At 38.1% G+C, this 13,509-nt stretch overlaps 1 protein-coding gene across 2 annotated transcripts in view; it reads right to left on the bottom strand.

Moving 5' to 3' along the window:
• The window catches only part of LOC101540743 (neuroendocrine convertase 2), a 176,304-nt gene that overhangs the window by 143,006 nt on the left and 19,789 nt on the right, over nt 1-13,509 (bottom strand). For both annotated transcript variants that reach the window (XM_055129825.1, XM_055129826.1), the window contains exon 2: nt 1,765-1,869. In XM_055129825.1, coding sequence (XP_054985800.1) covers nt 1,765-1,869 — 105 coding nt within the window. The remainder of the gene's footprint in view (nt 1-1,764; nt 1,870-13,509) is intronic.

Below are 13,509 nucleotides of genomic sequence, written 5' to 3'. Positions count from 1 at the left end.
CCTGCTCAAGCAAATTGATGAGCAACAGAATGACAGTGACAGTGACAGTGACAGTGACAGTGACTAACCTAATGGGCCCAAGAAGTCTTCTTGAAAAAAGCAATGGCTTCTTGCTTCATTGTTCCTTTTTCTGTTCCTTTCCAAATCTAAACCTTTTAGGCATCTCTTTCCCTATGTCATTGTTTGTTTTATGTGTTTCTCTCAAATGATTTTGAGCAATATTAATTTAATGGTGGAAGGGGAAAAGTGAATGAAACTTCTAAGAAATTATGTAGCTAAAAGAAAAATAATTATACACAAAGAGTAAGATCACAGAGCATAAATAAAGCAGAAGGAATGCAGCATCAGATTTTGCCACTTGGAACCTGGGGGGTTCCACTCATTCACAGATAAGCGAGGCAGGATCCCCGTCCATGAGTTTTCCAAAGGCATCCTAGACATTCAATGAGTATGACTTAGGTCAAGACAGCTATGACAATAAAGAAAACTTTTTAGGTCATGGTAGTTTCTTCAACCGTTCAAGAATTCTTGAAGTAGACTGGCACGGGCAGCTTGAATCTTATTGTGGAAGCAGAGATAAAACTACTCTACAGAGAACAGTTTTCACACCAGGGAATGTGGGATCGCCTGACTTGAAAAATTAAAAGAAAATTGCCTGTGGTCTGTCGATTGGCAATCTCCGAGAAGTTGGTTTCATCTGAATTCCTAATTAAAACCCAAATTAAAAGTATTCAAATATTTACATAAAAAACTCACAAGAATGAATTTCCAAATTTATATCAAAAGGAATCTCCTATATTACACCTAATTCAATGCCTGACCCTCTATATATCTGCTTATCCCAAAGGGTCCATTGAAGAGATTATGCAGCCTTCAATGTGCAGAAAATAACGTGCATGGTTTATTTCCTATTTAGTTGAATGCATGCAAGAAATCAGACTTTTACCAATGGAGTGAGTGTGTAGGTAAATGGAAATGGAAGAACAGCTGGGAGAGGAAGGCTTTAATGATTAAAGTTCCTATTTTGAAAAATATGGAGGAGGAACACTAGGGAAAAGAGCTTCTTTGTGACTAAGATGATAAATTTGGTTGTGGGAAAATTGGATTAAGCTGTTGGGAGGAGTAGGTCACGCACGAGATGTAAGTCTCTTAACAAGGGAGAAATTGGAGATAAGAAAATGGGAGTCATGAGCATTTAAAAAGCTTATTGAGGCCCAAGAGTAAATTAGTTTAGTGAGAGAAAATGCAACATGAGAGAAGAGGCTGAAATGACTGTTGTGGCTGCAGTCATGCATGAATACCAAGAAGACCCTTGATTATTTCACTTGATCATTTGCCCACTTATGATATGGGGCATGGAAACTTCCTCTGAGTATGGATTCAATAGTAGAAATATTTCATAAAAATAGTTCACTAAATAGGTTGGCGTCTTCTCATCCAATCATAAATTACATATTCCAACACATATTCTCAGGCAACCATTATTCCTCACACAGTAATTAAGAAGGAGACAACCAGCCAAGGGGTGATTTTTTGCTCCCTTTTTTACTCTTCATCCCTTAAATACACATTCCTGCCCCATAAAGGGATTATTTATTGTGCACAAGATAGGAAGTGGAAAGACTCCAGTGTCACTCTGCCAAGGATCCATTTAGTCTATCACAGTACGTTGAGTACTGTGATCTTTCTATCTTTCTCCACACTCCCTTAGTGGGTTCAATTATGTTGGCAGAGACTGGAAGCCAGATTTCCCGGAAAACTCACCCTGGGGTCTCTCTCCAGCTGCTGCTTGTGGTGCAAGCTGCGTCTTCTTTTGACCTTTGCAAGACCATTATGATAAAAGTGGTACAGGCCTTCAGCAAAGGGGAGCTGTGGAAAGTCAAACAGATATAAGATATAGTTAGTTTCTAAGGATGATCTTAGAACATGTACAGCAAAGTTGGGACTGCATGCTGGGGCTCCATGGCTTGGGGAATTACATGAGAGTCACAATCAACCTCTTTTTCTCTTGCCCATTACATTTTCTATCACTGTAGGATTTTCCTATTCCTAGTCCTGCCTTCACAGCTGTTTATCTGATTGGTTGGACTTTCTCTGTGACATCCCTATTTCCTCCATGACCACTGGCCCCCCCAACTCGTGCATCTCCTCACTAGACACAGTGAGTTTGGTTAAATCTAATGTCTTACAGGTGATGGGCTAAGTTTCCTCTCTTAAGGGTTCTTGGAGTTAGATATGAGTTCCAGGGTTAGAGAAGCTACAACAATTAGAGCTGGTTGATTATAGAAATCTGGGAGAACATAATGAGGACTGTCATTTGTCTTATGATTCAAGGTAACTTGATGGAAAAGCCTTGACCTTGGTGGGGAGATCATGAAACCTGTGTGTGTCCAAAACTTGGGTAAGTCATTCTCTGGGTTACTTTCTCTTCTGGAGTTTTAAATTTCTCAGATCTCTGCTATTTCTCATGACTTATGAAACTTTTAAGAAACATGTAAATGAAAGAAAAGGATTCCCCATAAAGTATAAGGCCAAAGTCAATTGTTTTCAGATTTTAATCTGATCAATTAATTTAATGAAGTCACCAGAAATCATAAATAAAATTATAAACATATAAGTATTTTTCATAGAGATTAGAACATGGTTTTTGTCAAATCCCCATGAAGGTCTATGTACTGCCAACCACTTCAAAAAATTGTTCTACTATTTAAAGTATTTTCTATGGAAACTTTTAGTGTTTTAGTATGTGTTTTAGTATGTGTATTGGGCTGGAGTGGTAGTATAGTGGGTAGGGCATTTGCCTTGCATGCGGATGACCTGGGCTCAATTCCTCCATCCCTCTCAGAGAGCCCAACAAGCTACCAAGAGTATCCCACCTGCACGGCAGAGCCTGGCAAGCTCCCCAGGGCATATTCAATATGCCAAAAGCAGTAACAATAAGTCTCACAATGGAGACGTTACTGGTGCCTGCTTGAGCAAGTCGATGAACAATGGGAGAACAGGACAGTATGTGTATTGCCACCTAGAGATTAGAGCTAAAGGAAAGGGGTTGGGAACTGTAGAAGTAATATTCTACCAATTTAGGTGAAACCAATTTGAGATTTTATTTTTTGGCAGTATGGGAACTGAATCTAAAGCTCATGCAAGAGCTACATCAAAAATATCAAGACAATAAATCACTGTATCACTGTCATCCCATTGTTCGTCGATTTACTCACTCGATTAACATCTCTATTCCTCCCAGCCCTGATATTTTAGCAGCCTCTCGTTATTCGTCTTTACCAATAATTAGAGGCTCTTTCAGGGTCAGGGGAATGAGACCCATTGTTACTATTTTTGGCATATCGAATACGCCATTGAATATATATATTGACTGCTGTCTGAACTCCATCAAATATGGTGTGGTAATTATGGAAATGGGTAGGAAGTATCTTATAATGTGTCCAGAAAGTGGCCTGAAACGTGGCGGCACTTGGGAAGTGGAGGTCGGCTGCTGGGGCTGACAATAAAAATGTTTAAAAAATTTAAAAAAATCAATAATCAAGAGAGACCTCTGCCACCACATAAGCTCATCGTTACCAACTTTCTTCCAGAGACTCATAAATAAATCTTGAAAGAGATCAACTAACTGCAAAAACTTCTAGAACACCTGTACCTTACTGAGATACCCAGGGCACTCTTGGGGTGCAGGGCAAGAGAGGGATGTGTGGTTCAGATCAGCACCCACCCAAAGTTTCAATAGCTTCTCCCTTTTGTACCGTAAAACTGGCTCCATGCCTCTGGCCAGACTCCATTGTCTGAGTACTTCTGAGCCTCACAGTGAAGTTAACCGTGCCCAAACCTCAGGTGCATGGATCCCTGTGGTTGACGGCTTCATGTCTTCTCAGAATGGGGTGGGCTAACTCCCCACACTTCTCTGTACTTCTGGGAGCCTTAGAAGTCATGTCCATGAACCACCACTCCCACCATGTAAACTCTGTGGTAAAAAAATTAATTCTAGCTTGACTGACAAGTTAAAAACTCTGGATTTTCTGGGGCGACATCTTTAAACTCTACAACACTGACAATCCAGTAGTAGCACACCAGATTGAGTGAAATATAATGTAGAAGCCATCCAATCTGGATTAACAAAAACATTAACACAGAAGTTTAAGTTGTAACATCTTAGTAATACCTCAGACAAGGACTTAATATCTGCATAGTGAGATACAACAATTTTCACTAATTTTCTTCTAAGCAAATAGTTTTTGATCATTTTTGGTTAGCCACTTGTGGGTAATAAGCAATATAAAATAAATTATTGTGGGTTTGCCATTGGGGGCAGACTTGAGGGGTAGCTGGGAAAATGGAGACAATGGTGGAGGTAAGATGACTGGCATCGAAATATTGAATGCCTGTAACAAATATCATGAACAACTTTGTAAACTCTGGTATTTAAATAAAGTGTGTGGGGGGGAATCAAGATTTTTTTGTTAAGTATTTGTATATTTTGGGCCTGTTTGGTCCAAATATTTCTGAGGGAGAAAACTGCTATCTCATTAATGGTAACTTGAGACCATTTTTAAAAACAAAAATTTAAGCACCATGATTTGCAATACTGTTAAAGGTAAAGTTTTATGGATACAAAGTTCCAACACCCATCCTCTGGCGGAGTGACACTTTTCTTCCTCAACTTATCCCTGCTCCTTCTCTCCAGCATATTTCCTCTCCCCCAGACACCGTTCTGTATACCAAGTCTATGAGATCATTTTACATTTTCCTCTTTACTTGCACCCACCCCCACCACACAGAGATAGATAAACAACTCAAATAATATGTTATTATACAAAATGATTTCTATCTTAAAACATGTGCTAAGTATCCTTTTTTGTGTTTAATACTCAGTTATACAGAATATATCATCATTTAGTTAATATTTATATTATTGTTACATATTAAGATTTTTTTTACAGTTAAAATGTGCTAAGGTGAGGGGACTGGAGTGATAGCACAGTGGGTAGGGCATTTGCCTTGCATGTGGCTGACCGGGGTTTGATTCCTCTGTCCCTCTTGGAGAGCCCGGCAAGCTACTGAGAGTATCCTGCCTGCACAGCAGAGCCTGGCAAGCTACCCATGGCGTATTGATATGCCAAACACAGTAACAAGTCTCATAATGGAGACGTTACTGGTGCCCGCTTGAGCTAATCAATGAACAAAGGGATGACAGTGCTACAAGGTGAGGGGAAACCAGTAAGAAGGACTAAAAGTCTCAACTGTAAAAAACAACAACAACAACAAAAAACACTGATATAAAAGAAAACAGAGCACTAAAACATTGGTAAATCAACCTTCTCAAAACTCTGGAAATTGACAAAAGGCTTGCATAAATCTGAAAAGTATTTATTTTGGATCATTAGTTTAATTTCATTAGTAACAACAATCTGTCCTGTTCTCATTTATCCTATTTTCATACACTTCCGAGCTCTAATATCTTTGAAAAGCAGCAACTTTGCAATCATAGCAACTGTGGAACCAGCAGCTTAACAGGCTCTGGTGGTTATAGACTCTGTGAAAAGCTATTTCAGAAGTCACATTGTCTAGAAGAACTCTCAGAAATCCCATTCACAGGACTTAATGTTTTTTTAGAACCATAGTTTTCTCAGTTGGAAAAGTTCTATTCCAAGAAGCATGCCAAAAACAGAGACAATTGTTTAATATAACAGCTTTCTGAAACAACAATACTATTTAGGTGAAGAAAGTTAGCCAAAAACAAAGAAACAAAACAAACAAACAAACCCCAACCCCCCCCCCAAAAAAAAAAAAACCCAACAGAACAAACATACACCAACCAATCAGTGGTCTGGAGAGATAGTACAATGAGTAAGTTGTTTTCCTTGCATGTGGCCATCCAGTTTTCAATCTGTACATCCTATATATTCCCTTGAATTATGCCAGGAGAAATCACTGAGCACAGAATCAGGAATAAGTTCCAAACACTGCCAGGTATGGCCCCCCAAACAAGCAAACAAAAGTTAAAAACAATAAAATAAGACAAATTTCATAGAAGCATTAGGGAATGAAACATCTGTAAAGGATTTTTCAAAATTACAATATTCCCCTAATAATTTAGAAGAATACACACATGTGCAAGACTTCCACATAATCAGGAAGTGTGCAGGTTAAAAAGTTCCTAAATTCTCACTTCTAATTGGGAGTAATAAGATTTTTGTATGTCACTTGGTGCCAACAGCATGAAGCAACTCAGTTTGAAAGCCTTAGGGCATCGAAGAGGGTGGCCTGGGACCAAAACTGGATACTGGATGAATTTCAAGGGCATATCTCTTAGAAAATTTCAGTTTCTTTGACTTAGTTCTTGCTAATTAAAAACTACATTCTCTAGAGTAAATTTAACATAAATATTTCACATGCATTTTCCAGACTCAGTTGTTCTTAAACATTTTTGCTATTTAATCATACTCATATATTCAGACTAATGCTAAGATATGATTTAAAAACAACTGAGGATGAAAAGGAAAATAAAATGTGTGCTAAGTTTTGCTCTTCGACTCATGCTTTTGACCATTTTCAGGTAATAAGAACATGAAGTTTCATTTCCTATTGTGTAAGGCTTATTGAACTTGAGAAATTTTAATACTAAAGGGAAAATTTGGAGTTATCATTCACTAACAGACATTGACGGGAGGGGGTCATTATTTTGAGTTTATTTCGATGACTTTGTAATTAAAGTTGAATGGGATAAAGGGTAATCTTTCCTTCTGTAGAATTCAAGTCAATAAGTGTAGGAACAATGATTATAATTGAATGTCACCATTCAGAAAATACCACAAGAATAACTATGACTGGTAAGTATCACCAAAGAGTATACTAAAACTAGTGGTAAAGTATAATGATAACCAAAGAGGGAAAGTACTGTATATTGAGAAAACTAACATGAGCAACCTAAATCAAGTAATTTAAATTACCCTCCTCAGGAGGGGATGAAACATACCAAAATCATGTGCCTCATGAAATGATGTATGATTTGCCATGACATGTCATGATGTTCCTCATAATATGAGTTTTAGGTAAAAAGACAATATTACTTAAGTGATTTCTGCAAAAAAGCAAAACAAAACAAAAAAACCTTTATTCAATCAGGAGGAAACGTCAAATAAATTTATCATGGGTTAATAAACCCATGATATTCAATAAAGGCAAAGAAGGGCTACACAATTTTTCCAAATTGTAAGAGATTAAGGAGACAAGACAATTAAATATAATGTGTATCCTGGATGGAATCTAGGGTCACTGAAAAAAACACTGGAAGAACCATTGGGAAAATTTGATTTAACTGTTATCTAAGATGCTAACTTTGCGGGAGGCTAGATAGATAAGGGCATATTAAAAAAAACTACATATATGGGGCTGGAGCGATAGCACAGCGGGTAGGGCGTTTGCCTTGCACGCGGCCGACCCGGGTTCGATCCCCAGCATCCCATATGGTCCCCCAAGCACCGCCAGGATTAACTCCTGAGTGCAAAGCCAGGAGTAACCCCTGAGCATCGCTGGGTGTGACCCAAAAAGAAAAAAAAAAACAACTACGTATAATTTTTTAAATTGTGTTCATATATGTATATATCATGGTATAGTTTTAACAATTTTTAAATGTCAAATGACATTATTATTATTTACATTGTTGTTCAGACATCACCACCATTTATTTCCAGAGCTCTTTGACACTTTGAAGTCCTACAAAACGGTAACTCCTCTTTCTCTCTGTCTGGGGCTTCTGGCTACCTCTACTTTTTGTTTCTATGGTTTTCACCAGCCTAGGTGTCTCATATAAGTGAAATCAAACAATAGTTTTGCCTTTGTCACTGACTTATTTCACTTAGCACTCAGTCTTCAAAATTCCTCTGTGTTGGACACTAGGAATTTTCTTATATTTTTGAAGAAAGTTCCAAAAACCTCACCAGGGATAAAACATATCAATATCACATGCCTTATGATATATTTTTTCATATATGCATATATTTATGTACATACATATTAATCACATTTTGTTTATCTAATCATCTATCCATGGACACTTAGATTGCTGCCATATTTTTTTAACTATTGTGACTAATGCTGTCATGATCGTAGGTATACTTGTTTCTGTTTGTTCGTTATTTTGGGTTGTTTTGTGTGCTTTGCCAGTTTCTGTCATCTTTGTGGTGATGCTCTAGGAATCAAGGTCATGCCTAGCCATCCTAGGAAGCCACTAGGAAAATTCTAGAGGATGCTAGAAATAGCTATACAGTGCCAGGGGTCAAACTCAGGGTCTCATTGGAAACATTTTTTAAGTCTAAAGTTATATCTAAATTAAAAGTTTAGTAAATATGAAAGCATTTTTAAATTGTATCTGAATGTTTTTGAAAGGGTCAAATATTTAATTTCAAGCCAGAAGCCTCACCACTGCCTATAGCTACATATTCAATATATTTCACATGATTATTTTTCCGAAGGTAATTGAGTTGTACCTCTAGAGTAGCCCAATTTACTCATTTTGTAGAGAAATGCTTTGTGATTCGAGACACTTTTCTGATGGGGAAGTAGCTCTCAGCACAACCCCAGTTTCCTGACTGAAAATCTAGTACTGTGCTTCCACTGTAGCTTATGTGTGTATTATACACCTTTGAACTATGATTATTAATCCAGGAAGTCTCAGCTGAAATTCTTGATGAAGAATGGCTTGATAATAACCAGAGTGATAAATGGTATTCTCTGTCCTATGTCCTTGGGATGCCTGACCCAGAATTCTTTAATTAGACACATAGTCTTGGCTTTGAAAAAAAATAAAAGAATTAATTGGTCAGATGGAACTGAAATTGAACTTCTGAACATCTTACTGTTGGGCAATGAACAGCTTAATTGACAGATCATATTTCTAACAGACTAGCCTAAAAATATTGATTATTTTTCCCAAAGCATTTTCCCTCTTGACTTTGGAGACTAGGAGACTAGGACACTATGTCATTGTTTTCTGAGCATATAAAAAGTGGGTCATGGTGCAAGCATGAGGTTCACTAAAGGGAAGAAAGGACAGATGATGTCTAACTTATAGTCACTTAAGGAATTTGCTAACTATACAGACTTTAATAATGTAACGTTCATGTGTTCACCAGCTTGTTCAGTAAATTACTAATCTTACAAATAGTAAAGTCGTGTTGAAAATAATCTTAGGTTCCAAATTCTCACAGAAGTAGAAGTAATAAGAGTAGTAAGAAACTTCTGATACACCAGCATTTACATATTTTCTATGATTTTATTTAAATGCATATACAGAATTCTTTTCTTTCTCTATTTCTCCTTCTCCTTCTCCTTCTTCTATTTCTTTTTCTATCAACTCCTGGCTGTGCACTCAATAATTACTTTTGGCAGTGCTTGGGAAACATCTTTATTTTCTACTAGGACCTTTTCTTTATTAAAACAAAATCTTAGTGATTTCAGAAGGAAGGAGAAAAATAAATGGAAAAAAAGAACTCAGCAAATTGTCAGCTTGAAAGTTAGGGCTAGGTGACAGCATAATAATGCTGCTTTGAGAGTTTTAAGAAATTCTCATTATGCTGAAAAATGTATGGATCCAGCAATACTACTCAGTGATTCTTTTCCTCTTGATTCCTTTTCCCACCAATAATCATGGCTCTAAGTTAGAACTGCTTTCTGAATCCACACACTTCCTTTCCTCAAAGGCAGGCAGGGAGCCCCAGGGAACTGGCAACCACTTATCAGATAAGGCTTGTCAAATTCTCCTGGAGCTCATTGCCTGCTTTCCTTGGGACCAGAGTGTTTCTCCCTTAGGCAGGCCATGGTTGTTCCAGCAGGTCTGGGAACATGACCTGCACCCCAAATTTTGTGCTTCTATGCATTGTCTTGTTCCCAGAGGATCCCACTGTTTCTTACAGATTCCTAACTGGGTCTGCAAGCCCCGAACAGTTAAAACTCTGGTTTAGACAGCTCCCTTTTCTTTTAGCTGTTTTGTTTGTATTTGTCCATTGTACTGATTTTCTTGATCTTCTTAGTCAGGCTTTGTGGAGTCTACTTTGCAGGCCATTGGTCATCAAGCAACAGTTAAAGATTTTAAAAATTTATTTTCAAAAAGAACTGTTGGCAAGATAGTTTATGAATAAAACCAGGAAAGGCAAACAATGCATTAAAGATTGAAAACTGATTGGACAGATAATTGTTCATCAATTTAATTTTGGGTCCAGAATTTTACAGATGAAGCAAGACTCCTCATCTTACGGACATTACTTGAGGTCCTTGATTTCTTTAGATTTCATTCAATCTTTTATGGAAGGGGGAGTGCATTTGCAATAACAATGGGGACAAAAAGAAAAGGAGTTGTCCCAGGCTCTGCCCTACATGTACTATAGTTCAGTGAGGAAACAGGAAAGCTATTGTGCAATTGGCAGAAATATATGACATACAGGAATCAAGAAATGTAAAAGTAGAGATTGTGGCTGTGAATTACAAAGGAGGAAATAAAGGAAAGAAAGTGAGAAGAAAGTATAGACCTATAACTATGGAAGAGGCAAGGTTTAATATTACTATACATTTTCTCTGCTTGAAAAAGTTCCCAGTCTTGGTGTCTATGCTGCCCAATTGAGCACATGTGTCACCTGTATCTCCCCTCTGAGATGTGTACTTTCATGCTTTCATGTCTAATGCTGGGGTGTGCGTAGGGGCTCTCTCCACCCTTGGAGAAGCCTGGGTTCTCTCTTGAGCACATTACTCTTCACTCTTTCCTAATTTCTCTTCCTCCTTTCCTTCAAAAACCTCCAAATAAAATCTGTTTACTTAAAAAAAATGTTCCCCGTCATTTTCCAATTTTTCTTTTTCTTAACTTTTATATTAAGTACGAAGTTTTAATGGAAGAGCAATTTATCTATGGGAGGTCAACACCTAAGCGAAGCCAGCTAAAAGCCTCCACTGGGATTTTCTGATACAATGGAGGTTTCTGGGGCCAGAAAGGAAGAGGGGGAATTAAGAGAATCAGGAAATGAAGCAAAAGTATAATCCTCTTATATTACAACCATTTCTCAATGGTTCTCTTTTTGATAGGTTCTAAATGCTGAAGATCTCCCTTTGAAAGATTCTAAAAGCTCATCTGTAACAATCTGCATCTTTTTCTCAACTAAAAGCCTGAACCTTAAAACAGAGACCTAGGACTACACATGTAGCTTTGTGAGCCCATTTTTCTTTCTGCCACCTTTTGTCCAAAAGAGATGAACAAAAAGTGGGTTTGAAGAATAACAGGTAGAGACTACCTCTTTCCATGCTGCAGTCTCTTATTTTGTCTTACACCTCCACAGGATCACTATTAATTACCTCTGTTTCCAGGCTCTCAGGTGAATCACCGCTGATGAACATTGGTGAGATAGGTGAACCTGGGGAGGGAAGCTGCCAATCTGATGGCTGAGGAGCCCTGGGAGATCTCATTAAAGTTTCTAGCATGGGGTAAACCACAGTCATTCAAATTTCAGTCTTGTATCACCATGATAGCACGTTACAACTGCTGAGAAACCTTTGAAACTTCAAATATCATACATTTATTTAGCTCTCAAGTTTCCTTGTTCAATAATTTAGGCTCCACATTGTTCAAATCATGATTGGTTTCCTCAGGCATTTGTGGTCAGTTGCATTTTACATAGTTGGCTTTGTTTCTGAATGCTGGCTTGCTTTTAGAGTAATAATATTTTTGTTCAGTAATCATTTAGTTTGTTTACTTTTAGAGTAGTAATATTTTAGTAACTTATATTTTAGTTTTCCACCACATGGTCTTTCATCCTAGTCCACACTTATTCTCTTTTCTTCAGTTTTGATTTTGGTTTTGGGTCACACCCAGCAGTGCTCAGGACTGAATCCTAACTCTGCTCAGACATCAGTCCTGGCGGGGTTTAGGGAACCATATGGGATTCCAGGAACTGAACTTGGGTTGGGCTGGAGCAATAGCACAGCGGTAGGGCATTCACCTTGCATGCAGCTGACCCGGGTTAGATTCCTCCGCCCCTCTTGGAGAGCCCGGCAAGCTCTCGAAAGTATCTCGCCCACACAGCAGAGCCTGGCAAGCTACCTGTGGCATATTCAACATGCCCAAAATAGTAATAAACTAGTCTCACAATGGAGACATTATTGGTGCCCACTCGAGCAAATCAATGAGCAACAGGGTGACAGTGACAGTGAACTTGGGTCGGGCGCATGTAGAGCAAGCACCCTACCTACTGTACTATCACTATGGCTTTCTTTCCAGGCTTATTCTCATGGATGAGGAGTAGGTTACTAAATGTAAACCTAGTAAAGCAAGATACTGAAAATATACAAGTCTTAGAACTAGCACACTGGAACAAAAGATTATCTGTCATATTTTTCTTTGCTGTTGCTGTTTTGGGGCCACAATCTGTTGTTTGGGGCTTACTCCTGGATCAGAGGTTAGGGATCTACAGTGTTAGAACTTGAACTCAGGTCAGCCACATACAAGATTAGGACCCTAGCCCGCTGTACTATCTCTCTGGCTTTCCTCCCATCTTCTTTTAGCCAAAGGAAGTAAGAAGTGAGCTCAGAGTAAGAGTATAAAATATTAAAATGTGCCATGTCAAATACAGGAAAGCCAATAATTGGATCATAGATATAATCAACTTATTACATTAAATCAAGGTGTAATAAGAGCCCATCATTAAGATTCATCAAAAATTGCTTTAAATAGGTATAAAAGTAGAGGCTGAAGCCTTGGGATATTGCTATTTCTGTATGACTCCAGAAAGCAAAACATAAATGTCAATATTTTCAGGTCATCTACATGGGATAATTGGTATAGAAAGGAAGACATATATTTTTCGTCTGTAGCTACAAACTATGGAGTTGCCAGTTCCCAAGAGAAAATAAGCTCAAAGAGAGCTTGTAAACTCACATTGCCACAATATGTCCAGCTATTCAAAAGTACTGTCCCATTTACTGATGATAGCAGTCTTGGAAAGTGAGAGTCATCACCTTTGTCTTAAGTAAGCATACTGAGTACAGTTTCATTTGAGGTCTGGTATAGTTGACTTTGAAACCCATTGTTTATCTTCTATTTTTCAGTCTACGAAAAATTTCTTCCTTACATAGGATTCTCATTGGGTCAGTCAGAGGCTGGGTCCTGTAGGGTAGTAAATATCTGATCAGAGTTCATTATTGGATTTTCTAGATATTTCAGAGAAAGGTGATTTCAAGCAAGAATTATTACGTTTATGAAAAGGCATGTTTAAGAGTTGAATTTAAAACAGAGAAAGAGTGAAATGCATCTTCCAATATGATGACATTAAATTTGCAGGGAGCTCCTAAAGCAATGCTCAAGTGGTCCAGGGGTCAATCCCAGCATTATTCCATTGTAGAGGTGAAATAATTAAATGCTGTGTCTGGTGATTTGATGTGCTGCTACTTGGACCCAGTGGTGCCGGGGGCCAGAAGGGTACAACTTGGCAGTGCTAGATTATATGAAATGCCAGG

The sequence above is a fragment of the Sorex araneus genome, chromosome 3 (genome assembly GCF_027595985.1).
Source record: "Sorex araneus isolate mSorAra2 chromosome 3, mSorAra2.pri, whole genome shotgun sequence".
NCBI lineage: Eukaryota > Metazoa > Chordata > Mammalia > Eulipotyphla > Soricidae > Sorex > Sorex araneus.
The sequence above is the reverse complement of the archived record's forward strand: the minus strand, read 5'-3'. Positions and strand labels throughout refer to the sequence as shown.